Source organism: Emydura macquarii, unplaced genomic scaffold (assembly GCF_026122565.2).
Source record: "Emydura macquarii macquarii isolate MOO-44397 ecotype Brisbane River unplaced genomic scaffold, CSIRO-AGI_Emac_v2 contig_71, whole genome shotgun sequence".
Lineage (NCBI taxonomy): Eukaryota > Metazoa > Chordata > Testudines > Chelidae > Emydura > Emydura macquarii.
The window spans coordinates 4635011-4661155 of record NW_027130208.1 but is presented as its reverse complement, the minus strand read 5'-3'; the positions used below and the strand labels follow the sequence as shown (position 1 = coordinate 4661155).

General features: G+C 46.5%; 1 protein-coding gene across 1 annotated transcript; it reads right to left on the bottom strand.

Moving 5' to 3' along the window:
- Positions 1 to 11398: 11398 nt before the first annotated feature.
- On the bottom strand, positions 11399 to 17077 carry SNTN (sentan, cilia apical structure protein). The gene is made up of 4 exons (XM_067540142.1): positions 16968 to 17077; positions 16277 to 16311; positions 14258 to 14397; positions 11399 to 11853 (listed from the first exon to the last, which is right to left on the bottom strand). Exons 1-4 carry the CDS (start codon positions 17075 to 17077, stop codon positions 11695 to 11697), a joined length of 444 nt encoding a protein of 147 aa, XP_067396243.1. The 3' UTR covers positions 11399 to 11694.
- Between the last annotated feature and the right edge of the window lie 9068 nt (positions 17078 to 26145).

Here is a 26145-nt window from a genome sequence, read left to right as displayed (position 1 = left end):
CATCCGATCTTGATTGAAAAATTGCCAGTGACTGAGAATGCACCACCACCTTTGTCAATTCGTCTCGCTGTTAAAAGTTTTTGCCTTATTTCCATTCTAAATTGGTCTACTTTCAACTGCCAGCCATTGAATCACACTACACCCTTCACGGGGCAACTCTACGGAATCCAGCCCTTAATGTAGACTACACAATAATTAGATTGATTCTGGAGGGGCGGCCAAGCAAATGATCCACTGGATTTGGAAAATGCAGGATTGAATACAATAGTCTTCATGTTCAGGGTTAGCCCCAAAGTCCCAGCCCTAACTGCTTATTAAAAAACAAAACCCAAAACCAATATCAAACCAGCCGGATGTTTTCACTAGTGGAATAAGCATTTCCCTTCCCCCCCAGTTCCTCTCCTTTTGTCAGTTTCCCCCTCTCCCTGTTTGGATACGCCTAATCCTTGGAGTAGCAAGAGGGCTTCATCTTTAGGACACATTGCTGCTGATATATGCTTGCTGGAATCTACGCCTCAGCCTCTCCTCCCTAGCCATTTTAGGGGGCGAGGATGGGCAGGAGTAAATAGAGCACACCCAAGACTATCCACTGTATCAAAAACAACTGAGAAAGAATTTATTCCATGGAGAGCAAGGTCAGGCCGCACTGTGATAGGCATTGCATGCAACAACAGTCCTTTTATCAAGCTAATCAAACGAGGCAAAGAAAGGGCGGGAGGGACAAACATTGGCACAGAGTGATGAAGTGACGTGCCCTAAGAGGTTGACATCACAGTTGGTGTACCCCCACTCTCCAGAGTCCCTTGACGTCGTCCTAGCTGATTCATCACACTGCATCCCACGTTGGTACAACAGCAGTGATTGTGGGCTCGTGCCATTGTACTAGGAGTGAGGAGGTCTCTCTGTACATGGTGGTGTCAGATTGTAGGCCTGGCCATCTGCACCCACAATTAATCGCTGGGACTTGGTGCATTTCTGCCATTGTGTTACCCAAACTGGAGCAGTGACGTGGGCTTTAGGAATTTACTAGGACAAAGAGCTGTTCCAACTCTGCCTAGCACACTCCGTGATGGACAGATTGTATTTTGCAAGCTCCGTGACATTGTTTAATCCCTAAACAAGCCGTACAGGAAATATACAGTAAGGCACGTTTTGCAACAGGGATCATTTACTGCAACACTTAATTCTCTATTGATCCAACCACTGTAATGTGGCGGGATGCCAGTTGGCCCCGGTTTGTTGTCAGTGGGTTTGCTGGGACCCCAGAGGTCAGTAAGTTTTGTAGTTGTTTATATAAGCACAGGGTTGGGCTCTGATCCTGCAAGTGGCTCTGCACAGGCAGACTTCTGCACCCACCCACCTGCAGCCCTGCTGTAGTCAATGGGGGTTCACCCTCCCCGACGCAGGGAGGGGGGTTAAAAGCAAATAGTCTGGAAGATGCTTATTTTCCTCTAGTCTGAAGACTCCTGAACTCCCAGGTAGAACCACCACCAGATTGAGCCCTTATGTTCCTGTTGTGGGCAGCACTGGGGGGCTCTCCCTCGCCGTTCATCTCCAAGGGAGGCCCTCCTCTCAGCGCCTGTGCCCTGTGGGAGTCCAAAATCAAGGGGGTCGGCTCCAGCCCTTAGCAGGGCGAGCCTTGGGTTCAGGTCCTGCCCCTTGGGTGGAGGGGTGAGTCAGACAAATGGAGTAGTGGTCTCTAGCCCTTTAATAGGGCGAGTATGCAGTTCAGGGCCCCAACCCTTAGGCAGGGCGGGCTGGTAAAGGGGAACAGTCTCCAGCCCTCAAAGGGCGAGCAAACAGTCTACGGCCCTGCCCTCGGCAGGACGGGCGGGCAGTGGGAAATAGCCTTCAGCCCTCAGCAGGGCGAGGCAGTGGTCTCAGGCCTGGGCCCGGCAGGGCAGACTGGCAATGGGGGAAACGGTCTCTAGCCCCCAGAGGGGCGAGGAAACAGTCTCAGGCTTAGCCCTCTGGCAGGGCGTGGCAGGCAGCAGGGCACAGGCTCTGACCCTCAGCGGGCGATCACCCCTAGGTCAGGGTAGGAAGGGGGCCCACCCATCTCCACTGCACCCCAGCCCAGGGCCCTGTCAGTGATGGGCCGTCATGCTTACCACTGGCTCTTCTGCCAGCCGCCCAGAGCTCTTCCCCAGCCACAGCTGGCTTCCCACAGGCTCGCATCCCGTCGCTTTCTCCCTGGAGCCTGGCCACCTAGCGTCCTTCTCTCACCTACATCCCCCGTGGCCCTGTCCCAGGGAGAGAGACCATCTATATAGCGCCCGCCTCCAGAGAGCTCCTCCTGATTGGCTGGAAGAGAACAGCGCCCTGCCCCACCTTACGCTGCACGGCTCCCCATCCCAGGCTCTTGGGGTTCCCCTCCCCCCAGTCCAACTTCTAATTCCCTGACATCACTTCCTCTCTTTCCCTCCAAGGCCCTTTTCTGGGCATTCCATCTCCCCGCAATGAGGACTTCCGGCCCCTTCTACTCTTAAAGGACCAACATACCCCATCATAGCTGGGCCCGCCTCTACACGCCTCTCCTTCCAGGTCAGTGGGAGACCACCCCCCTCCGGCAGCTTACAGTCAGGGGCAAGGGCAAGCAGTCACCCAGCTGCCGCCAGGTCCTTTGAGTCTCCCACACAATCCCTGTGTGCTGGGGAACCCCGTCTTCCTGGGGAGAAGGTTGCCGGGGCTACGTCCATGCTGAGCTTCTCTCCCTAGCCGCTCTACCAGCGGCAATCCTGCCTATCAATTGGCTTGGACTTCAAGGTGGGCTAAGTAGCCAGAGGGTAGCCATGGCCTTATGGCACAGGTCCTGGGCTAGGCCGATGGAGAGCTGCGAGCTGTTTGTGGTTCTTCTATAGAATCCCCGGGGGTGATGTTGGCTGAACCCACCAATTGCTCTATGCCTCAGTTTCCCAGCTCTGCAATGGGGATCTGTAGGCCGGTGGTATGGTCTGGCCTAGTCGTTGCGGCCCTTCCTCGAGCCCAAGATCTGAGGAAGGCCACAGCACCTTCCTTCAAGGGGAATGGTTTAGTGCAGTGTTTCTCAATTAAATTTGGCCACGGAACCCTTTTGAACTCGATAAATAATTGTGGAACCCCCCAAACTCTTAACAGTATTTTTACATATGGGGCCAAAAAAAAATGTCGAAATAAGCAAATTATATACAAACAACTAGGTCAGCATTTCTCAATTAAATTACACTTACACTCAATACCCTCCGCTAAAAAATCCAGGACATCTTCCCTTTTTCGGTGGCGCGGAGAACAGCTGCTCTCGGAACCCTAACAGTGTTCCTGTGGAACCCCAGGATTACGTGGAACACCAATTGAGAAACACTGGTTTAGTGTCTCTGCACAAGTCTTAGTCCCAGCCCTCAGGGAGGGCGGGCCAACAAGTAGTCTATAGCCTCTGGCCCTTAGCCAGGGCGAGGCAGGCAAGCAGTCTGTGGTCTCCAACCCCCAGGTGGGGTGAGACTGGTGTGCAGTGGGTCCGCTGTCAGTAGCGGTAGGGGAGAACACTTCCTCCCGGGGTGGCTACGGAGGGGGATGCAGACCCATCCGTCTCCACTGCGACCCAGCCCAGAGCCCTAGCAGTGGCAAACACCTTTGCCACTGAGTCGGCGGGGCTCCTGCCGCAACACACTGACGGGGGTCTTGCCCCTGACTCAGCCACTGGCTATGGCTGTCCCTCGGCCACTTCCGCCCCCTGGTCCCCAGGTACCTGTGTCCTCCGTGTCCTTGGGATCGCTGGGGTACACGGCACCCGGCAGGCTCACCAGTCCCTCTGCGTCAACCGGCAGCAAGTCGGGGAGCTCCTCTGCAGAGGGCAGCTCCTCCAGGTCACAGGGCTCCGGGGGCTCGGTGTCGGGCAGCTCCTCCAGGTCTGGGCCGGCCTCAGGGGGGTATCTTCCACCCGTGGGCCTTGGTCCAGTCACTGGGGCCCGGAGGTCCTACCCAGTCCCTGGGGCTCAGTAGCCCGGTCCAGTCCCCGGGGCTTGGTAAATCGGGCAGCTTCAGGCACCTCAGCTCTGGGAGGCGGTTGCTCAGGGCAGCTGTCCAGCTGGGGTCAGGCCTACACTGCAGCCAGCGGGATGGCACGTCTGCCTCCGGCAGCAGCCTGTCCCCTACTGAGTGGCGGGGCCTGCCTTTTATACTTCCTTCCTCTGCGGCAGCGCCGCCCCTCTGTTGCCGGGCAGACTGGCCTGCTGGACCTATCACTGTCCAGCTCCTCTGTTGCCGGGCAGACTGGCCTGCTGGACCTATCACTGCCCGGCTCCTCTGTTGCCGGGCAGACTAGCCTGCCGGACCTGTTCCTGTCTGGCCTGGTCGTTGCGGCACTTCCTTGGGCCCAGGCTCCGAGGAAGGCCGCAGCGCCTTCCTACAGGATCACAATCCTATCTTGCCTACTTAGATTGTAAGCTCCTGGGGGGGCAGAGATTGTCTCTCACTCTGGATACCCCAAACACAATGGGGTGCTCGTCTCCTGTGGGAATGTTAGACACAACTGCAATACATACCATAAGGGTGATTAAAAAATACTCCCTTGGCCCTAAGAGGGTATGCCTACACTGTGAACATGCCGCCCGGCCCGGGGAGACAGATTGCAGGAGTGTGCTAAAAATAGTTGTGTGTATGGCATGGCTCTAAGGCTTTAGATGCATCATCCCCACTGCTGTTTTTTTAGCACACTAGCTTCTACCGGGGCCTGGATGACTCACTCCCGGCTGCTGTGTAGACGTACCCCTGGTGTCTCAGCCTGATGGCTGATTTGTCTGACTGGCGGATATGAGACAAGATGACTGACCTGGCTGGCTCATCGCATGCTGCTGTTTGCCTTTTCTGGGCATGCACCCAGGGCTACGGCTATCAGCACTTGTGGTAGGGGAACATCTGGAGAACCACGTGAGCAGCGAAGGCTTTATGGCTGCACTGTAAACCATTGGAGCTGATGGATGTAATCAAAATCAGGGCAGGAATTAACTGCAGACCGACAGTTCAGAAAGCACTAACAACCCTCGCTCTTTTTTTAGTCAGCTTGCCTGGCTGGCCTCGAAGCAGACCAACAGCTAGATCTCTTTCAGGCCGGCATTGCCGAATGCACCCTTGTGGCTCACAACAACACCTCTAAAGTATAATGCTTCAGAAATACTGTGCTTTCGGCACAAAATAGTACGCTCACAAGATAACGCATTACCCATCTGATTTATTCCAGTGCTTTTGAATGGCCCTAAAATGAAGCCAGGGTTTAAATGGTGCCCAGGTTACTCTAAAGTGTGAATCGTAGCTGCGCTGTCTTCCCGCTCACTACGAGGCAGCTAGAAATGCACCTCGGGAAGAAGACACAAACGCAAGCCGTTATCGTGGTGTGTGCGTCACGTTCCCCTGCTGCAAGAGAGCAAAGAATGCACTCACCGCCCAGGGGACTGGTTTTAGATGAAAGAAAACAACGAAGCACCAATTTGAAATGAGAGCTCAAGCAGGACGTCTGTCTCAGTCAGTTCCCTAGCTCAGTTGTTCCCTATCAAGCCTGCACCTCAGCAGACAGACCTCTCCTATTTCAAGGTGCAGCTCACAGAAAAGAGAATGGTAGCAACACAGGCCAGAGCGCACACTGAATCTTTGCTAACACATATGTGCAAAATGATATGCGTCTTGAATTCAGACTCGGGGCTCTGGCAAGACGCTCAACTCAGATTAGGATGGGCAGGTATCACCAGGGGCCAGCATAAAAAGTGTTGTCCAATGTGCAAAAGAACCTGCTATGTTTAGAGATGGGCCAAAACTGGATTTTCAAACCTCTCCTAGTTCCTGGGCGCTTGGTCCAGCTCGTTACAGCTGATGCCAGCTGTGAAGTGTGCACTCAGGTCTGTGCTGAGATTCCAATCTCACCCTAGCCAAACAGTGGGTGCATTTCAGATCTGGGGGGATGGGGGCTGGTTGGCCTCATTGGTAACCTCAGCAGAGAAGCCAGGGCATGAAGAGACATAGAGGCTGCCCCACCTCCTACCTCATAGGGATGAGATCCCTCTAGATCAGGCCTGAGGCGCATTGACTGGGCGGTTGGAGAGAAGGCTGCATTTCTGGGCTGAGAGGACGTTGCTCTCAAGCACTACTGATGAACATAAGAGCAGGTGTCCAGAGGCTGGCAAAATAGAAGTGTTTTACTGACCCACCTGGCTTGGAATTAACCCAGCCAATTCCCAGACGGCAGCAGACGACACAGGGTGTAACAGAATCAATTCAAGCAGTCAATCCATACACTGCAGAGCCTTTGTAGGCCCTGGTCCCGCAATGCACTCAGGATGCGGCAGACCTCGACGCTCACACAGAGCTCACACAGAGCTGTCAGTGCAGCCTGGATGCCTTGTATCACACACTCAAAATGACTGGACACCCCCATGTGAAAACTGTACAGGAAGGTTCTCAAGAGCCAGACAAATCACATTGCCACTTCAGACCGGATGCCAGCAGGCAGCTCCCACGCCACTGTCGCTGTGATAGAACCAGCAAGTAGGAACCGATCCAGATAGGTGAAAGAGGCATCTTTGCGTCCTCCCAGGGTGAATTTCAGGCATCAGCAGTGTTACGCTCTTCTTATTTCAGTTTGTGAAGGACTCTGGTCTAATTCATATTTGCACTAATGGGACAGTGTAATGGGATTTCAACTGGGTCTAAATTACAGTTACCACCTTCGTTTACACTCCCAGAGTGGTGTAAATGAGAATCAGCCTTCTGGTGTTTTATTAGGAAGAATTAGAAAGTAAAGACAAGTGGGTAGATCCTTAGCTGTCTTAGCTCTATTGACGTCAACAGATCTATGATAATTTGCACCAGGTCAAGATCTGCCCTATGGGGTGAAATCCTAACCCCACTGAAGTCGATGGCTAAATTCTCATTCATTCTGATGTGGCCAGGACTGCATCAAATGCTACTTGAACCTCAGGAAAAGAACTTCTCTGTTTGGGTAAAATAAGACATTGGTTGTACAAATTCTCTCCAAAGATTAACTCTATTTGAAAAGTACTGAAAAAAAGGAAATGCAGTTGACTGTTACAATAAGCTTCTACAGCTGATGAATTAAACTCATGTACATGCTTCTCAGGTAACCACCCTGAGACATGCTAAAAATAAATCAAGTTCTTCCCTGAGGCCACTGAAACACCTGGGCGCTTTTTTTAACTGTGCTTACTGACCGAGAGCCTGAGCCCTTTGGCATATGGAAGTGTGAACAGAAAACTATTAAGAAGAAATGTTTGCAGGGGGAAGACATCAGGCAAGAAGTGCCTGCTGAATAATGCATAGCTGCACGTTAGCGCCTGCATTTGTCTGGCTGAGTTTGGAGAGAAAATGGAAATTCTATTTTCCTGGCAGCGAGCTAAATACATGCAGTCCGTACTAAATGTCACAGGGATTAGCATCCATCAATACTTTCAGGGGAAGCGGCTGTTACAGACTTAGCAATTTACAATATATCAGAAACCAGCTAGGTAATGAGGAGGGTGAGAATGGATGTTGTTCCAATGATCAAATATTTATAAATGGAAGATAATTTGAGGGCCATACTTTTAGCCTGACCTAACCTCCAGTTTGAAAGTGCAGATAACTGCAGGTATAATTAAGACTTCTCAGGGCAGCATGTAGCATCAGATCCAAATCTCGCTGGAGTCAGTGCAAAGACTCCTGTTGGCATACTTGGGAAATGGATCAACCCCCTGTAACCTTTCAACATCCTAAAATGTGGCTGCAGTTATTTGCCTCTGCAAAGCGCAGCTGTAAAAAACAGGTCAGGTTTTAAACACCTGCTCTTAATGCTACCGGAGCCCCTAGCTATCTTAAGGGATTCCATATTGATGTGCTATTGACAAAGCAGAAGAAGTTGTAAGTTACATCCACTTAGACGCTCTCTAGATTCCCTAGCACTTACTTGGGCGTACTTAGTTTAAATGTCGGAGCTCTAATCCTCTGCCATGTGAAATCAATTGCAAGACTCCTATTGTCTTCAAGAGGATCAAGACAAGATCTGAAATGAAACATGACAGTAGCCTTTTAAGCAAGATAAGCTTTTAAGCAGACACCTGAAGATCCAGCTCCATTCACTGTAAAGGTCGGGTGAGGCTTCTAAGCTGTCAGACCAACCACAAAAAGTCCAAGTTCACATGAGAACATCCTCTGTAGGGAAGCTGCATATTTGTCCACAGCCCTCCCTGTAATGGATGTCTGCTAGCACTTACAGTGAGTGGGCATCACATAAGAATGGCCAGAGTGGTTCCATCTAGCCCAGTAACCTGCCTCCCACCGCAACCAGTTCCAGAGCTCCAGGGGAAGCATATGGAACAAGGCAGTTGGAGAGATCCACCTCTGACTTTCCCTCCCAGCTTCTCGCAGTCCGAGGTTTAGGGACACCCAGAGCATGGGGTTGCATCCTTGACCCCCTTGGCTAATAGCCATCAATGGACCTACCTGCCATGAACTTACCTAGTTCTTTTTTGAACCCTGTTATACTTTTGGCCTGCACAATGTCCCCTGGCAAGGAGTTCCACAGGTTGACTGTGCGTTGTGTGAAGAAGTCCTTCCTTGTCTTTGTTTTAAGCCCGCTGCCTATTGATTTCACTGGGTGGGCTCTGGTTCTTGTATTGCGAGAAAGCGTTTCAAGCAGGACTTTAGTGCAAGATACACAGGTCAATTACTCAATCACGTGAAGAGTCTCATTCCCTTCAATGGAAAGGCTGGTTTAAGTGATCAGCTCCACAACGTCCCTCTCTCTGCTCTGAATCTGATTTCAATCCTGCCAGGCCAGTGGATAAACCATGGAACTTGATTTATTACCAGTTCCAGTCTTACCTGCTGAGCTGCGTTCCCAAATTTAACACTCCCATTTGTATTGCCTTTTTCAGCTCTGTCCACGTTTCTCCAGCCCACGCTCATGTTGTGTCAGGATGCAACCCCGCCCCTCCTGAAATGACCGATCATTGGCCCCCTGCTGCTGTGCATCTTTCATATGTGGGGGATATCAGCTGTGAAAAATCCTGGTGGCGTTTGGAAGCACAGTACCACTTTTTATGTCAGTGAGCTAAATCTAGTTCCTAAGACCATATTTTCCCCTCCTCTGTTAGAATCAAAGGTTAACAATGAATGGGCTAATTTTTGTTCTCTTTCCGCTTAAAGAAAGTAAGAATACGTCAAGGCTAAATCATTACCTCTTGTCTCTTTCAGGCAAGGGAAGAGAGAAAATTAGGAGGTTGTAACATCTTTGTTCTCTGTCACCGGAGTGGTCTTTTAAGGGTGTGTTAAGATCCTGCCGGAAAAAAATCTCTCGTTTCCAATTCCTCCTTTAGAAACTTCCCCCACGTAAAAACTGATCAAAGGTACCATAGCACGGAGTTTGGAAGTGTTCTCTGTATAGTACCAGGCTGTTTAAAAATGCTGTGGATTTTAGATGGGGTATGGGAGAGTAGGTGTTTTAATAGGCTACATATTGAGTGTGAACTAGAGCCGCAGCTGGGATGACTCAGAAACTGAAGCTATGCATACTTATGTAGAGGATCCGGCCTTAATTAAGCACAGAGTTAGGTGGTTAGTGTCAGTTTCAATAGACCACCTTTTAAAGAACTCCTCCCCACCCACTCCTTGGTCAGCTGTGAGCAGTGTCGTTTTCAAATTTTTTTGTTCCTGCACAGAATCATAAAGCAAGTGATTGAAACTCCGTGATCTCAACTGTAACATTTTGAGAGGCGATGGAGCACACAGCTGAGAGTCAAGATACCTGGGGGTCCATTTAGGACGTTATCACTGTCTCACAGAGCACCATGGACTAGGTCACTTCACCTCTCCATGGACTTCTTTTTTCCCAGTGGGGATAAGAACATAAATATGGTCATGTTGGGTCAGACCAATGGTCCATCTAGCTCGGTATCCTGTCTGCCGATGGTGGCTGGTGCCAGATGCTTCAGAGGGAATGAACACAACAGGGCAATTATCAAATGATCCATCCCCTGTCGTCCAGCCCCAGCTTCTGGCAGTCAGAGGCTTAGGAACACCCAAGGCATGGGGTTGCATCCCTGACCATCTTGGCTAATAGCCATGGATGGACCCATCCTCCATGAACTTACCCAGTTCTTTTCCGAACCCAGTTGTGTTTTTGGCCTTCACAACATCCCCTGGCAACAAGCTCCACAGTTTGACTGTGCGTTGTTTGAAGAAGCACTTCCTGATGTTTGTTTTAAACCTACTGCCTGTTAATTTCATTGGGTGACCGCTCGTTCTTGTGTTATCTGAAGAGGTAAATAACACTTCCTTTTCCACTTTCTCCACACCATTCATGATTTTATAGCCCCCTGTCACATTCCCCCTTTGGCTGTCACTTTTCAAAGCTGAAAAGTCCCAGTCTTTTTAATCTCTCCTCATAAGGAAGCTGTTCTAGTCCCCTAATCATGTTGGTGCCCTTCTCTGTACCTTTCCAATTCCAGTATATCTTTTTTGAGATAGGCAACTAGAACTGCAGGCAGTACTCAAGGTGTGGGCATACCATGGATTTATATAGAGGCATTATGATATTTTCTCTTTTATTATCTATCCATTTCCTAATGGTTCCCAACGTTCTGTTAGCTTTTTTGATTGTTGCTGCACGAGTGGTGTTTTCAGAGAACTATTCACAATGACTAAAATATTTCTTTCTTAAGTAGATAGTGTAGATTCATTAATGCCAAGCACTTTGGATGGAAAGTGCTACATATAAGTGCTAAGATTTATTCACTATTAATTATTATTAATTATTATTATTATTATGTAAATGATCAAATGGAAATTCCTTTTAGACTTTTAGGATTGGAAGGTTCTACTATGTGTCACTTGTAGAGATGGTTGGAAAATGGTGTTTTCTGTTAATTTTTTTAAAAAGAAAATTTAAAGATTTTTGGGAAAATGCTCAAGAAAATGTTCCCTTTTTTTAAAATAAACAAAAAAAATGAAAATGTATTGTTTTCTGAAATCTGGAAAAAAATCATTTTAGGTTTTTTCCATCCAAAAAGTGGCAAATTTCAAAAGAAATAACTTTTTCTTGGTTTCTTCCATAAAGAATGAATCAATCAATCAATTAACAGCCAAAAACTTTTAACTGGCTCTAATATTTTGATAGGTTATTTTCTCTAACTTCCCAGGATGGCCGTGGCTTTGATTTATGACCTCCGTGTGACAATTTGCATGTTCTTGATACAATGTTCCCTTTGCTCTACTAGTTAAACCAATAAAGAAGCCACAGACACATTCTGAATATTGAATCCACAATTCCTTCAGCAATTATCACTGAAAGAAATCTAGAACATTGCATCTAAAGGAAACAAGTTGTGGGCGTTTAAAAAGAGATTTCTGGAATGTAATTGACTTTATGGAGGAAAGAGCATGCAGTAAAGACATCATGGTACCTATTATGGGTGAAATTCACCCCTGTGCAGAGAGTCAGTACTAAGTTTTTGCACCGCTTAAGCTGCATTTCAGTGGTGCATTGACAATATAGTGACTTTCTGCACAGGGGTGAGTTTCGTCATCTACGAACAAGACTTTATTCCACTTAAATTAAAATCATAGTAGTGCATCTGAATAGTTACATTGTCATTGATCTCCGGTTTCCCACACCTGGCTGCTCCTTCTACTATGTACACAGCTATTTTTTTCAGTCTCCTCGTATCGGACTGCTCATTTCGTGGTTCTCACATTTCTGATCTCCTGCAGGAGGTCTGACATCAGAGTGAGGCTGAGGAGCAAGATCATAAAATCTTCAAAGTCAATTTTGTTGTCTTTATCCTCTTCAAGGGCGGAGACGATTTCCTGGTATTTTGGTTTGCTTTCTTGGCCCTGTGGAGAATTTTAATTGCAATTTTTTTAGCATGAAATTCCTGTTTACAGAGTCTTTTATAAAATAGTAAAATATTTATGTAAATGTGGATGCATTTTCTGCCTTTCTATCCATCCATCCAGATTCTTGTAACTACGCCTGTCATTGAAATTTCTGCATGCCTCACAAGATTTTAACAATTATAAGGCCAGAAGGGACTGTTGTGATCAGATAGTCTCACCTCCTGTGTAACATAAGCCACAGAACTTTCCTTAATTAATTCCTGTTTGAACTAGAGTGTATCTTTTAGAAAGACATCCAATCTTGATTTAAAATTTCCATTGATATAGAATCCACTACAAAACTTGGGAAGTTGCCCACGGGTTGATTACCCTCATTGTTAATGATTTGCGCCTTATTTCTAGTCTGAATTTGTCTAGCTTCATCATCCTACCGTTGGATCTTGTTATATCTTTGTCTGCTAGACTGAACAACCCTGTGTTTGTCAAATCTCTGTTCTCCATACAGATACTTATAAACTTTGATGAAGTCACACTGAAATCTTTTCTTTGCTAAGCTAAATAGATTGAGCTCCTTCAGTCTTTCCCGATCTCTATGGGGCCCCACTTGAAACAGACCAGCTCAATTATTCCCTTTGCAATTAAATGTTAAGGCATATCAGTTAGCCAGTTTTAAATCCATTTACTGGGTCCCATGTTGGTTTTCTATCTTTCAAGTTCATTAATCAAAATGTTCTGTGGTACCAAGTCAAATGCCTTACAGAAGACTAAGTATATTACATCAAAGCAATTACTTTTATCAGCCAAACTTGAAATCTCATCCAAAAAAAGATATCAAGTTAGTTTGACAGGATCTATTTTTCATAAACCTGTGTTGATTGCCATTGGTTCTCTCATTCTCCTTTAATTCTTAATTAATGAAGTCCTGTATCGGCTGCTTCATCATTCTGGCTGGGATTGATGTCAGGCTGACAGTGCTTTTTAGCCTTTTTAAAATATTGGCACATTAGCTTTCTTCCTGTCCTCTAGAACTCCCCCCACTGTCCAAAGACGTACTGAAAAACCAACATTAACAGTCCAGAGAGCTCCGTGGCCAGCTCTTTTAAAATGCTGTGATGCAAATTAACTGGATCTGCTCATTTTAAAATGTCTGACTTTAGTAGCTGCTGTTTAGCATATTCCCAAGATACTGTTGGAATGGATAATATTTCATCATCAGATACAAATATATCATCCTGCCTATTCCTAAATACAGGACAGAAATATTTATTGAACACTTCTGCCTATTCTGCATTATTATTGACAATTCTGTTTCCATCTAGTAACGGACCAGTACCATTGTTAGGATTCTTTTGTTCCTAATATACTTGAAATATATCTTTTTTTGTCTTGAACTTTGCTGGCCAGGAGTGCTGGTAAAAATCTGATCTTTATTTCCTAATCAGGGATGGTAATAATTGCTAAGTAGAGCATGTTAGAGCAGCCACAAGGCTGCTCTAAACCATGCCCAGAGCTGGAGCCAGATAAAGAATCAAGAAGCTGTAGCTGGCTTGTCAATAACCTCCACGCTCTTCTGCACCCAGTGGAAGCTGTGTGCATCATGGAATCTGGCCATTTCCTTATTTCAATCTCCGATGAATTCCTTTCCTTCTCTCATATGTATTTTTATTCCAGACAGAACCAGGAAGATTGGGATGACAAGACCCCGTGTAGAGCTGTCACCTAACACTCTCAAAAACAGGAGTGATAACATGATGCTTTCAGCTCTCTGTCTGACAGAGATGTCATTTAAACCTCTGCAATTTATCTTGCTCCAGCTGTCTTGGGGGTCTAAGTCTGCTTCTCATCTCAGTATTTATTATCTAATGGCAGACTCCGAACTAAAAGTGTGCGTGTTTCTTCCTACCACAAATACATTGTCGCCAGTCTTTGTGTATGTCCTTGTAATTGTGCTACTTTCTGCATGAAAACACAGGAAGATACATTAACAGTGGCTTCTCAGTTTCTTTGCCCTGTTGCATATGGAGGTGGCTAGGAATACAGACGAGGTAACTAATCCATCAAGCATTTATTTACAGAGTCATTAAAATCTCACTGGGGCTTTGCAAGGCGACAATATGTACATTGTATCTGCAACCTCCAAAGTGCCTTGCCAGGATGAGGAATAACTTGGTTGGTAATTAGGTGAGAGGCAGACATGTGGTAAAGGGTTTGCACTGAAAGGAGTCTGGGATGCAGGGAGCTCAGTCTGTTCAATGCGTGTTCCAAGTGTGGAAGATTGCTGTGATTGTGTGACCATTGCACGGTGACAGTGCCTTGGGCAGCAATGACCAAAGGTGCTCACTTGTCCTGGAGGTGACCTAGCACAAGCATGGTTCTAGATGCCCGCTCTAAATGCTCTTACCTGCATGAAATTCATAAACTGAGTCTGCAGCAGGCTTTTGGTTTCAGCTTTGCTGAGTTTGCCCTCAGGGTCAGCGGAGTTGTAATACACCAAGGCTGCAGTGGCAAATGCTTTCTCAAGGTCTGAGCCTTTCCCTAGAGCTACGGGAAGAAAATGTTACATGCCAAGGTGTGCAATCGTATCGAGAACACGGTGCGAGAAACAGCCTGTCAGGAACGAGAACCCACAGCTGTGCCTGCCCAGTCGTCAGGCATGCAAAACCAGTGCGGCTGGGCCACGGCAGAACCACCTGATGGGCTAAGGCAATCAGCTGGCTGCCTCTTAAGCCCAGTGCAGATTCTTTGCCTGCCCGTGTGTACCCTGCTCCACGCTCTGCTCCTGTCCTGCACCTAGCATTGTTCCGCTCCTGGCCCAGCTGTGCTCCTGCCTTCCTGACTCCAGGCAATCGCCTCTGATTCCTGGCTCCGACTTGGTCTCTGAGTCCGCTGGGCTCTGGCATTTGGACCCTGACTATGGTTGGCCCTGGTTCCGACACCAGCTCCGACCAGCTCTCCTTACGTTCAGCTGGTGTAGCTCCATTCTAGTTAATAAACCTCTGACAATTGGTCCCAGCTGAGGATCTGGCCCAGAATTGATTATGCGTGAGGTAGCTACGTGCCGCTCTATGCTATGCCGAGTGCACCCTGCAGTTAAGATTATAGACGATGAATAAATATCAAACAAAGGCACCCAGCAAAGTGAGCCAGGTATAACCAATGCTGTGGGTCCATGTCACTGGGTCCGTTAGTCCAAAGGCAGTGGCAGTGGGAGGACAGAGCTGTCCTGTGTAGCTGGCATAGCACTAAATCTGTAGAGCTAGATTCTCTTACATTATGTCTAGCCCTGGTGACAATTTTTCCAGCGAAACTGGGTTTTTTTTAATGGAAAATTGAGTTTTGACAAAAGAGGATTTTTCGTGGAAGGTGTCTGCTTTCTGCAGGGAAGCTTGATTTTTTTTTTCCATTGAAAGACTGAAAACCTTTGACTAAAAATGTAAGTATTACGCTTCTGAAATGCTGCTGTGATGTCCCATGGGAGTCATTGTTCAGGTACCTTTTGCTCCCATTCTCCTCCATGGGGCATGCTCCCCGGCTGGACTACATCCCCCAGGGTGCACTGCAGCCATGTGACAGCTGCAATGTATGGTCTGCCTTCCCCAGTATGGTGCATCATGGGAGATGTAGTCTAAGGAGGGAGCCCAGTCTCCAGGGGAGAATGGGTACATGAAGCACCCAAAATGAAACTACAACGAGGCCCCATGGTGGCATTTCAGAATTGAAATATTTGGTTTTGGGCAAAATATTTTGGCTTAGGATTTTTCGCCAAAAACCTCAAACTCTGTCATGGTAAAAAGCCCATTTCCTGACTTGCTGTAGGCATGTCCTTTCCCACCTGCTCCCCTTTCCCTCCCAGGCTGGGTTTTTGCCCAGTTCTGCAGAGCAGGGGTTAGCTCTTCCTCTGAGCCTGAGTGTTGCTGTAATGGACCCAAAGACCTGGGTCCACCCTGAGGAAACACTGAGGGCTCTGTCATGGCCTGGAGATCTTTGCAGACCTTGGCTTCCCATTTGTAAAGTGGTGCCCGTAATCTCAGGAGGCAGCAGTCCTCCCTGTCCCGCCCCCTGAGGTCTGCAGGAGGGAAGGGGCAGCCCGGAGGCAGGACAAGGTGCAAGATGCGCCATTTCCCCCATGCTCTCTGTGCAGAGCCCCCGGAAGTTAATTACCTTTCCATGCCCAGCTCACTGTGTAACGGGGATCCCTCTAAAAAGGGAGTCCCTGGAGGAAGCTGCTGTCTGCAGACACCCTGGCAATGAAGGGCAGAGGACACACACTTTTTCCCATCCTATTTGCCTCTGACTGTGGCCCGTGCAGTGGGATTTTGGGGTCTCCTCTGAATTTCCATTATTTCCTGCATTTGACGTTTTTCCCTTGAAAATCAGAACCCAAAAGGATCAAGGAACTTGGCACAGTAGTTCTCCTTACCTTTTACAGATGCCAGCTGCTTGGATATAGGTATGCTGGTAACAAGAGACGAGAAATGCAGTTATACTGGTGAACCCATGCATGTCTAGTTTCTTCATAAACTAACTGATCCATTTCTATTTATTTTATTCCATTCCACACTAATATTCCATAGGGCTCCTCAAAGGGGAATGAGTTTCCTCCATATTAGTAAGATCAATACTCTTTACAATCTACTATCACAAAACAACAACAGTGGACCTATTCTGATTCTCAGCCTCAGACTTTGTGTGAAATATGCAGTAAGTGGAACAAACTGTAACAGAGGCTCATTTAATATCATTTGTTCGATGACATTTTCAAAGCATGAAAGTACTACAGGAGTTGTAAAAGTTTAAACTTGGTTTTGAGTACACCCTGGGGAAATACATCAGGGTCAATGCATTTTCCGCTCCACCATTCCCACTTCTGGAGAGCAGCATATGTGGCTTTTATTTTTACCAGAAGTCATTTTGGTGAGAAGGCCTCTTCCTACTTTCTATTACAATTTAAAGCCTGATTACTTTTGCTAAAGTGCTGGAAACTAATTATAGATGAGCCATCATGCTGGGGAATCTGTCTCTTGTGATGGATACTGACGAATCTGTCAGCACACTGAATTTTAAAACAAAAGCTGGATTACTATAGGGTGAAGAACAAAGCGATCACTTACCTTTTCGGCATGTTTGCTGCAGCTGATGTTTTTTTTTTGGTTGAAGCAACAGCAGGTTGATTTCCAGACTCGAGTTCTGAGTTCTGAGCGCTGGCAGTACAGCCACACATCCTTCACAACGGCCTTGTTTATGATCTCTAAGCAACTCAAGTAACTGCAAACAGGCGAATTCAAACTCCCTGCTGTGAAGGGGAAAGCGAGCACAGCCTGTCTTCAACATGCCCTATCAACAATGTAAATGCTACTTAGTGAACAAGGAGCTGGCTAAATAAATCAGTCTCTGGAGCAACCTGTCTGAGATGATGCAGAAGTATTGGAGAGTCGAAGTTGCTGTTTGTTTTATGTAAGACTAAGAGGAAGTGAACTGGATTCAACTGAGGTCTGAACCAAAGTCCATTGCGTTCAATTGGAATCTTTAAAGGGTTTTGATTCATGCTTTTAGTACTGACTATGTCCACACGAACGAGATACCTTTTAAAGTTTGTGCCAGTAGTGTCTACGTGGGGCTGTTAGAGTGCCTTGCAATTCACACCCACTATAGACCGTCTGCAACACTTTATAGACGAGCCCTAAGTGTTAAATGCCAGGCTTCAATCTGATCAGCTTCGTGCATGTTAAGGTCTTGTCTACACTACTGATTAAAAGTGTGGTATTAGAAGGTGTCAGCTAGCACACAATAAAATCTTAGTCAAGATAAGGCCACAGACCGTTCTGCAGCAGGCCTAATGTAAATAGCGTAAAGCTGCCTTTAGAACATTGGTAGCAAATGTGTGTGTCGGATTTCATCATGCCGAGGACCCGTGATGTTATTCAGCACACACAGGTTCTCCAGTGAAGATCAGGCCATTAGCTATCCTCCTTCTTTGGGCAAAAGTTTCCTGGTGACCTGAAACTAACTGACCAACAAAGCTCTCCTGAGCAATCGTGCATGACAGCCATCAATGGTTACTTTGCTAGCATGAAAAGGATTCAACTTGGCAGCTGACAGCACACCTGCCGTCTATTCAGTGCTTCTCTTGACATCCCGAGTGCTGTTTGCTGGCACTGATTGACTGCATAGCGTTCCCTTCTCACACACTTAAACCTAACTGAAACTTGTTCCTGGAGTCCTCTTGTTCTCCAGAATCAATTGGCTCCAGACTGGTTTAGCCTCTTTAAAAGTAACAGTACTCATGTGACTGCAGGGCTTTGTGTTCTCCACGTGCTGGGCAAACAGTAACCGGTCAATGCTAACAACACCTCTGTGGGGCAGGTAAGCAGGAAACATCGGCTTGAATCTCCACTGCACGCAGCCGCCGCTGAGCACAGCACAGCACAGCCGGGGGACCAAGAGGGAGCCAGTTCTGACTTCCCAGTTCTCTGGCCCAGCTCAAGTTAGAGCATCTTGGGGGCTGCTCCAGCTTGTGCCAGCTGACAACAGTCTATAAAGGAGTGCGCGCCCCCTGAACACACCAGCCAGGCATCCTCCCATTTCCTGACATGCCCTCTGGGGTGGAGATTGTGAGAAGAGTGAAGTGGGAGCCATTAATGCTCCTTCCATGCCCTTTGTGTACAGGACACAGAATAGGCCAGAGAACCTCTCTCATTCACTCCATTTCCCAATCAAGGAAACCAAGCCACAGGACTGGTTCAGCTGCACCTCATTGTGGATCCTGGGCAATTTTCCTAGTGTGGACAAGGCTGGGGAGGCTAAGTAACTTGTGCAAGGGCACACAGTGAATCAGTGTCATACACAGGATTAGAAAGTGGGAATACTCGCCTCCCAGGCCAGTGGTCATTTCCTAGCGCTTGCGGTCCTTCTAATCATTATTTCCACACTCTACGTAGCAGGAGGTGTTCTGTCTTTCCATGCATTTCGTTTGGGCTGTGGTGGACTGCGTCCGCTCCCAAAAATCATAGAGCCACATGATAGATCAATCCTTCGTCTGAGAACTGTGAGAACGCCTACCAACTCTGCTGTTTCTCAGCATGACGGATGATGTTTGAAGATACCCTGGCACACATTACATAGCCCTTGTCAACGTTCTGTAAACATTGTTTTCAGCCCGGCTCTGTCTGCTTTTCCTACAAGCCTACAGACAATATGTCTTTATCCTGAAAGTCCTCTTGGTCCTTTTTTCCCCTACGGTGGGCCATTGAATAGGACGACTTCAACAATTTCCAACTCACTTTTCCTGCTACAAGGTACGACACTAATGACAAAACTACTCAGAATGAGACTTTACGTAACAGGACACTCAAAGGAGATGACAACAGATGGTCCAGAGAATTAAAATGTTTTCCTCATTTAGTAGAAGCTAAATTACTGAAGGCTAATGACTAAGAATGTTCACCACCTTACTGTTCTTGGATTTTAATTATCTTTAAAAGCCTGGGAAGAGAGAACCCCTAATTTTCCATCTAAGAGTGTCATTACTCAGCCAGTTCAGAGCCTCTTTTGAAAGCTTTAAGCTGTTTAACTCGCCAGTGCGTTCTTTGGGATTGGCTCATGAATAAAACTGCGTCGGAATTGCAGTGACGCAGCCAAAACACATATAATCATTGTTCATTATCCCATCAATTAACACACTAAAATTAAACAAGAATTAGGGCTTAGTAATATGCCATCCATTTAAAAAAAAAACCAACCAAAAGCCTTTATCGCGGTGAAGCGATAATTCGCTTTTTCATCTCTAGAACCATAGAACAAAACCCAAAGCACAAAACGTTTCACATCTCGGTTAATCTGCAAGAAGTTAAGAACATTTGGTCTTAGAGTCCAGGGTGAAAATATGGATGGAAAGAGGAAACTGGATGCACGTACCTCAGCTGCAACAAGTGTTGCGAGGTCTGGAGAGCGAAGGGAGACCTCGTCATACTTGCTTTTTTAATGGGTAGATTTCACTATACATACCTTGAGGACCCTCATTTATATTATCAGAGCTTCCCCATCTTCAGGGAGCGCTGACCTCCAGCAGTGCGTGACTTCCTCACTGGGAGAGAAATGAGTTGAGACAGCCGTGGGGTATGTTATCCTGTCAATAAGCAAGTGCCCCTTGTGCATAGGAATCTTGGGTTGTAACTGACAGGGTAGCGTAAAGAGCGATATTCGCCCCTGTGCACACGGCCTAAGCAACACCTCACAACAGGGCTGACGCGGGATTTAAAGGGCTCATGGACCTTGTGCTAGCCTCTGCTGGGGTGAATTTCAGCCCCAAATTAGCACAGCAAACCCCCTTCACCCCAGAACACAACTCAGATATGCACCACTTCTTGCTACTCATTCCTTGACCTGCATGGCTTCATGCCGGGTTTTACATGACCTCTACTTGTCATATTTCCACATGCCAGGGGACTATTCCCATAGGCTGATCATGCATTGACGTGTGCTCCCTAGGTACCGAGGGCTAACCAGGCCATAAGAACGGCCATACTGGGTCAGACCAGTGGTCCATCCGACAGTGGCCAATGCCAGGTGCCTCAGAGGGAATGAACGGAACAGGTGATCCATCAAGTCATGTCACACGCAAACCAAAAAAAAAAAAAGGAGATGACTGGCTAATTCCCAGTAACTCCACTGATTCTCCCTCTACCTCTCCTGTTTACTCACCTTCATCTGCCTGGAAACAGGCATGGGCAAAGTGCCTAGTGTCAAAACACTGCTTGTCCCGAACTCTACACTGGGACCCACCCACTAAACTCTGTTTGCCTCCATAACCACAGACCCTCTCAAACTCAGGTAAAGTGCAGGGGTGTATGTGCGCCCAACCACAACTGCTACCTCCTCTGGCCTGGGAGGGCTAGCCTAGCAGTTAATGGAGGGCTTCTCCACCCTCTGACACAGGCCAGTCAAGACCTCACTAGCTTGCACATGACCAAATCGGCCCTGTATCAAGGCGAGCTCACCTTTCCTGCCTATTTGATCCAGCTCCTCTACCGTGCTGTCTCCAGCGGTAGCCAGCGCAAGGCAGAGGAAGATGAAAAATCTCTATCATGCAGCAACTGTGCCATGTTGCATTTGGGTGATAAATCCACGCCTACATGCTGCAAACAATCAAGTCATGCTCTGCAGCGTGAGATTGAATTACTCTTAGCGCGCGTAGAGTAGCTGTGAATGTTGCGAGGGCTCATGGCACTTTCCACTGCTATTTAAAATTCCGCCAACAGTATCTGGCATTTTGTAAACACATAACTGAAACACACAGATAAACAGCAGAAAGAGGGCAACCCTGTGAACTGGGCATGAACTAACAGGTTTTTCCCAACTATCATGTCTGTGGTTCTGTGTTAAGGATATTATATGAAAACTTACATATTGAACGGAAAACATGAATCATGTTTAAATGATCAGTTTTCATGATATTAAGCCATCTTCTGTTGATGTGGAGTTTTGTTCCAGCTTTTCCCTCGCACAGGGAAAGTAAAGTTCCTTTTGGGGGTTCAAAAGAGAACTAGTTAAGTTCATGGAGGATAGGTCCATCAATGGCTATTAGCCGGGACAGGCAGGGATTGCTCTTTGCCAGAGGCTGGGAATGGCTGACGGGATGATTACCTGTTCTATTCATTCCCTCTGAAGCACCTGGCATTGGCCACTGTCGGAAGACAGGACACAGGGCTACATGGACCATTGGTCTAACTCAGTATGGCCGGTCAAATGTTCTTATCTTGATATCTATCTAGAAATATGCAAAACATTAATTATTAATGCCTGGACACGTTTTAGCACATGTGGGCTCAGATTTCACATGCCCACAATAATGCATGCACGAACATGTGACTGCATACATTGTTCATGCAATCATTTAAATTAACTGTAGCTGCAAAAGACCATGCTATGCATTTCCTTCTTGGCCTTCTCCCAGACAGGTTTCCTTTTTTATACACTAAAGAATTCCTAAGCTTCATGAAGGTTTACAGTTCTAATACAATATGTACCATGTAATAAGAGTTCTGGGTTCCATACAGAGGAACGCAACAATACTGATAAACATGCATGGGCATGCCCAGGTATGGGAGGGTGCATGTTAGGAGCAAAGACTAATAGCTTAGTAGAGACGATTAGAGTTACCACTAAAATTTAAAGCCCAAACAAGAATAATGGATTTGGCAGGGCTACTCTTTCCCTAATGCGTTCAGAATTTATAGCACTAACATCTCTTCAATTAAACCATTGTGGTGTAGTGTTATGGGAGCAGAAATGTTCCTAAATTGGACCCAAGAGCTGTTACCACTCAAGAAAGAGTTCTTGGAGTCGTTGTGGATAGTTCTCTGAAAACATCCACTCAATGTGCAGTGGCAGTCAAAAAAGCTAATGGAATGTTGGGAATCATTCAGAAAGGGACAGATAAGACAGAAAGTATCGTATTGCCTCTTTATAAATCCACAGTACACCCACATCTTGAATATTGTGTGCAGAACTGCTCACCCCATCTCAAAAAAGATGTATTGGATTTAGAAAAGGAACAGAAAACGCAACAAAAATGATGAGGGGTATGGAACAGTTTCCATATGGGGAGAGATTAATAGGACTGGGACTTTTCAGCTAGGAAAAGAGACGACTAAGGGGGAATGTGATAGAGGTCTATAAAATCATGACTGGTGTGGAGAAAATAAATAAGGAAGTGTTATTTACTCCTTCTCATAATACAAGAACTAGGGGATCACCAAATGAAATGAATAGGCAGCAGGTTTAAAATGAACAAAAGGAAGCATTTCATCACACAATGCACAGTCAACCTGTGGAACTTCTTGCCTGAGGATATTATGAAGGCCAAAACTATAACAGGGTTTCAAAAAGAACTAGGTACATTCTTGGAGGATAGGTCCATCAATGGCTATTAGCCAGGATGGGCAGGGATGCAAAACCATGTTCTGAAGTGTCCCTAGGCTCTGTTTGCCAGAAGCTGGAATGGACGACAGGATGGATCACTCGATGATTACCTGTTCTGTTCATTCCCTCTGAAGCACCTGGCATTGACTTCTGTTAAGTCTGCTGCAGCCTAAAATACTCATCTGATGCTCTTTGGTTGTCTTCTATAATCTGATTAATTCCAGATCATCTACATTTGGTTCCAATTCCCGAAATGGGAGCTTTCAAACTCGTTCTCACTTCCCAAGCATAACAGTGCTCTAGTATTTACCTTTTCGGACACTATTCTGTTTGTCTTTGTGACTGGCACCAGTGTGCCAAAGGGAAATACAAAAGATTGCCCCATGTTGGACAACCAGTAAGTCTGTGCATCAGGAGTCAGGCTTGTTTGGGCATCGGGGAGAATCCCGTGGTGTATCATTGAGCAACTTAGCCCCACACAATCTTCCCTGAATTCGTTCTTCAGAAGTAAGTACGTGCAGTTCGGAGAGTAGAATTTAGCTCTGTGGTCATTAATGATCAAATATTAATGAAGCCTGTTGCAGAAGATAAAGCCGGTGATGTCAGTCATTTTTGAAAAGCTATTAGAATCCATCTCTGTCTGCAGGGGAATGTCATTTGAAGTCCAGACACTTTTCAGAATATGGTATATCACTTTGGATCAAATTCTGCTCTGTAACCCATGGCAGTGGAGGGCTCTGATCTATGGAGCCGGTGTAGAATCCTAATAACTTCAGGCATCTAACTCCCTTTGACTCATTTGAAAATATCAGGTGTAAGGGTAAACACACACACACACACACACACACACACACCTCTCTTTGGTACAGTTATTCATCTAGCTAAGTCACCTGTTAACATACCCCCACAAGCATTTTATTAAAGGAAATTTTGAAAAAAAAAACCCATTACTAGAAATACATCACCAAACTGGTTCTTAGGCATGTACCAGTACCCCTCAGAAGATTGAATTCCTGTTAAAGAAAGAGACACACAAGGGTGAAAATGTAAATAAAGAAAATGGTAGCTAAGGCAAGAACAAGAAATCCTCATACCACTAAAACTTAATGTTGGAGCACTGAAAACTTGATATTAGATATATATTTCAGATAAAGAATGCTGTTGATATTAATATTGAAATGTAGTTTATTCCTGATTTTGGAAGAATTCCAGAAGGAAAAAGCTACAGTGTTTCCTCGAAGGAAGGAATAAAATAGACTGAATCAGGGGAAATGTATAAGTTAAAGAGCACATCAGTTCCAGAGAGATGGTTTTGAATCAATCTGGCTTAAAAGAAGGACTAAAGGCTTATGACACAGTGGGCTATGGAACCACCCGATGCGTATAAAATATTTCCCTTTCATTTCAGATAGGCATGAAACAGACCAAGATGACGATTATTATTTGGGGTGGGTTTTTTCACTTTCTCTAATATTAACTAAGACAACGAGAGTTCTGTGGCACTTTAACGACTAACAAATTTAATATTTGCAGACATAAGCTTTCGAGAGACTTAGCTCTCTTCTTCAGATGCAGTAATACAGAAAATAGGTAACACAGAGGTATCTTATAGGTATCCAGGTGCATTGAGAACAATGGGGGAGGTGGAATCCGGTACTTAAGACCTAATATTAACTGTTATGCTCTTGAGATAACGCACGTGGCAGAATAAAGACAGGTGTGCTGAATGTTGCATGCAGCTGCTTCTTTCATCAATTCTCCAGAGACTTGGCCAGGCATAATTCAGGACTAGCGCTCAGCTTTAAACAACTCCTTTTAATTCAGAGGATATGCAAATTGGAAATAATTAAGCTACTTGGGTCCAACGATCACAATATAAAGCCACGCCACAGACCTTCAGCATCAACTTGCATCTCACTCATGACCAAACCTTTAGGATTTATCACAGGCCGACCCATTGCCAAGCAGGAGACAAGATATGACCACTGATCTGCAGAGACTTACGGGAAAATACTTCAAGCTAAAGAAAATACCCAACCGGGCTTATGGCCAACCCTGTGAATGCAGCAGGCACCGTCACTCTCCTGGGTTCTTTACTGCTCCAGGAAGTAAATGTCTCCATGACTCTGCCCGGCCCTCAATAAAATACAGACCAACCGCGCTAGGGAAGGGAATGTGGCCGCTTTGCACAGCTTGCTGCCCCTGGCATGCCAAAAGCAGGGGTAGGACATACCAGCCCAAAGCAGTTTCCTCCCTGGTGCCAGCCAAAAAATGGGCTCGTAAAGGGCTGAAAAAGGCCACTGGATCCTCATTCTCGCTTTGCAGCTGGTGGCCAAGATAAATCTGGGGGAGGGAATCAGCAACCTCAGTGGCTCTGCTGCCCATTCTCCAGGTCCCACATCTCCCTCTGTCTATGAGGCCAAGCGTTCGGGGCTGGAGATAGGGCCAGCCCAGAGCGAGGCAGGAGAGATGTCCATCACTACCCGGACAGAGGGTAATGCACCCCTGGGTTACTCTCCTCAGCCCTCGTTTTGCTGGGATATCTTGCCTTTTAAGCAGATGTCTGGGGGGCAGGGGGGAGGTGGAGCAGCTCTGGAAGGCAAGGAGCTGGGTAAGACTGTAGGGGACCTGGGGAAGCACCGAGACACACATGCAGCCTCGGACTTTGAGGGGTCCATGAGGCTTCAGGACAGAATCCCAGCTACCTGGGGGAGAAAGGAGTGCGGGGGGAAATGGATAAAAGGATCAAAGCCCCCATTGCCTGTATACCTGGGAAAGCAAACATGTCTAACATCTAGGGTAGCGGAGGAATGGGCTACAAAGAGCAACGCATGGGAAGGGTTATAAATGAGCAGGAAGGACTGCGCTGAACATCAAGGGACACGCACATTGTTCCAGGCTGACCTGCTTATTTAACTAACTAGCAGATACACCCACTACTAACTCAGGAATCGGTCCGCCAGCAGCGTGCACACAGGTCTTCGAAGAGGAACCTGGAGTTTACAGAGCCATTTATTTGCCTTAAATCAGGAAATACCAAACTCGGTATTTTTTTCTCCTGGTGCTCCCCTGTGATATAGTCAGCCCTGTACCATGGCTTTAACGCAACGGTAACCTTCCTGCATATTCTCCAGCTGTAACAGAGGCAAAAGCATGCATGAATTTTTCTTTTCATTTTTGCTGCTGCTACGTTATATTAATCAGAGAAGTTGGAGATGGAAAAAACTTATTGGACCTTCCAACCCAGGCCCCATCAATGACACTATAGTTCCCAGGCAGAGGATGTATCGGATACCCTTACTGCTAAGCACAAGTCAAGAGGCTGTCTGTCATACTCCTTCCTGGAACATGTTTCTGTATAAGTTCTTT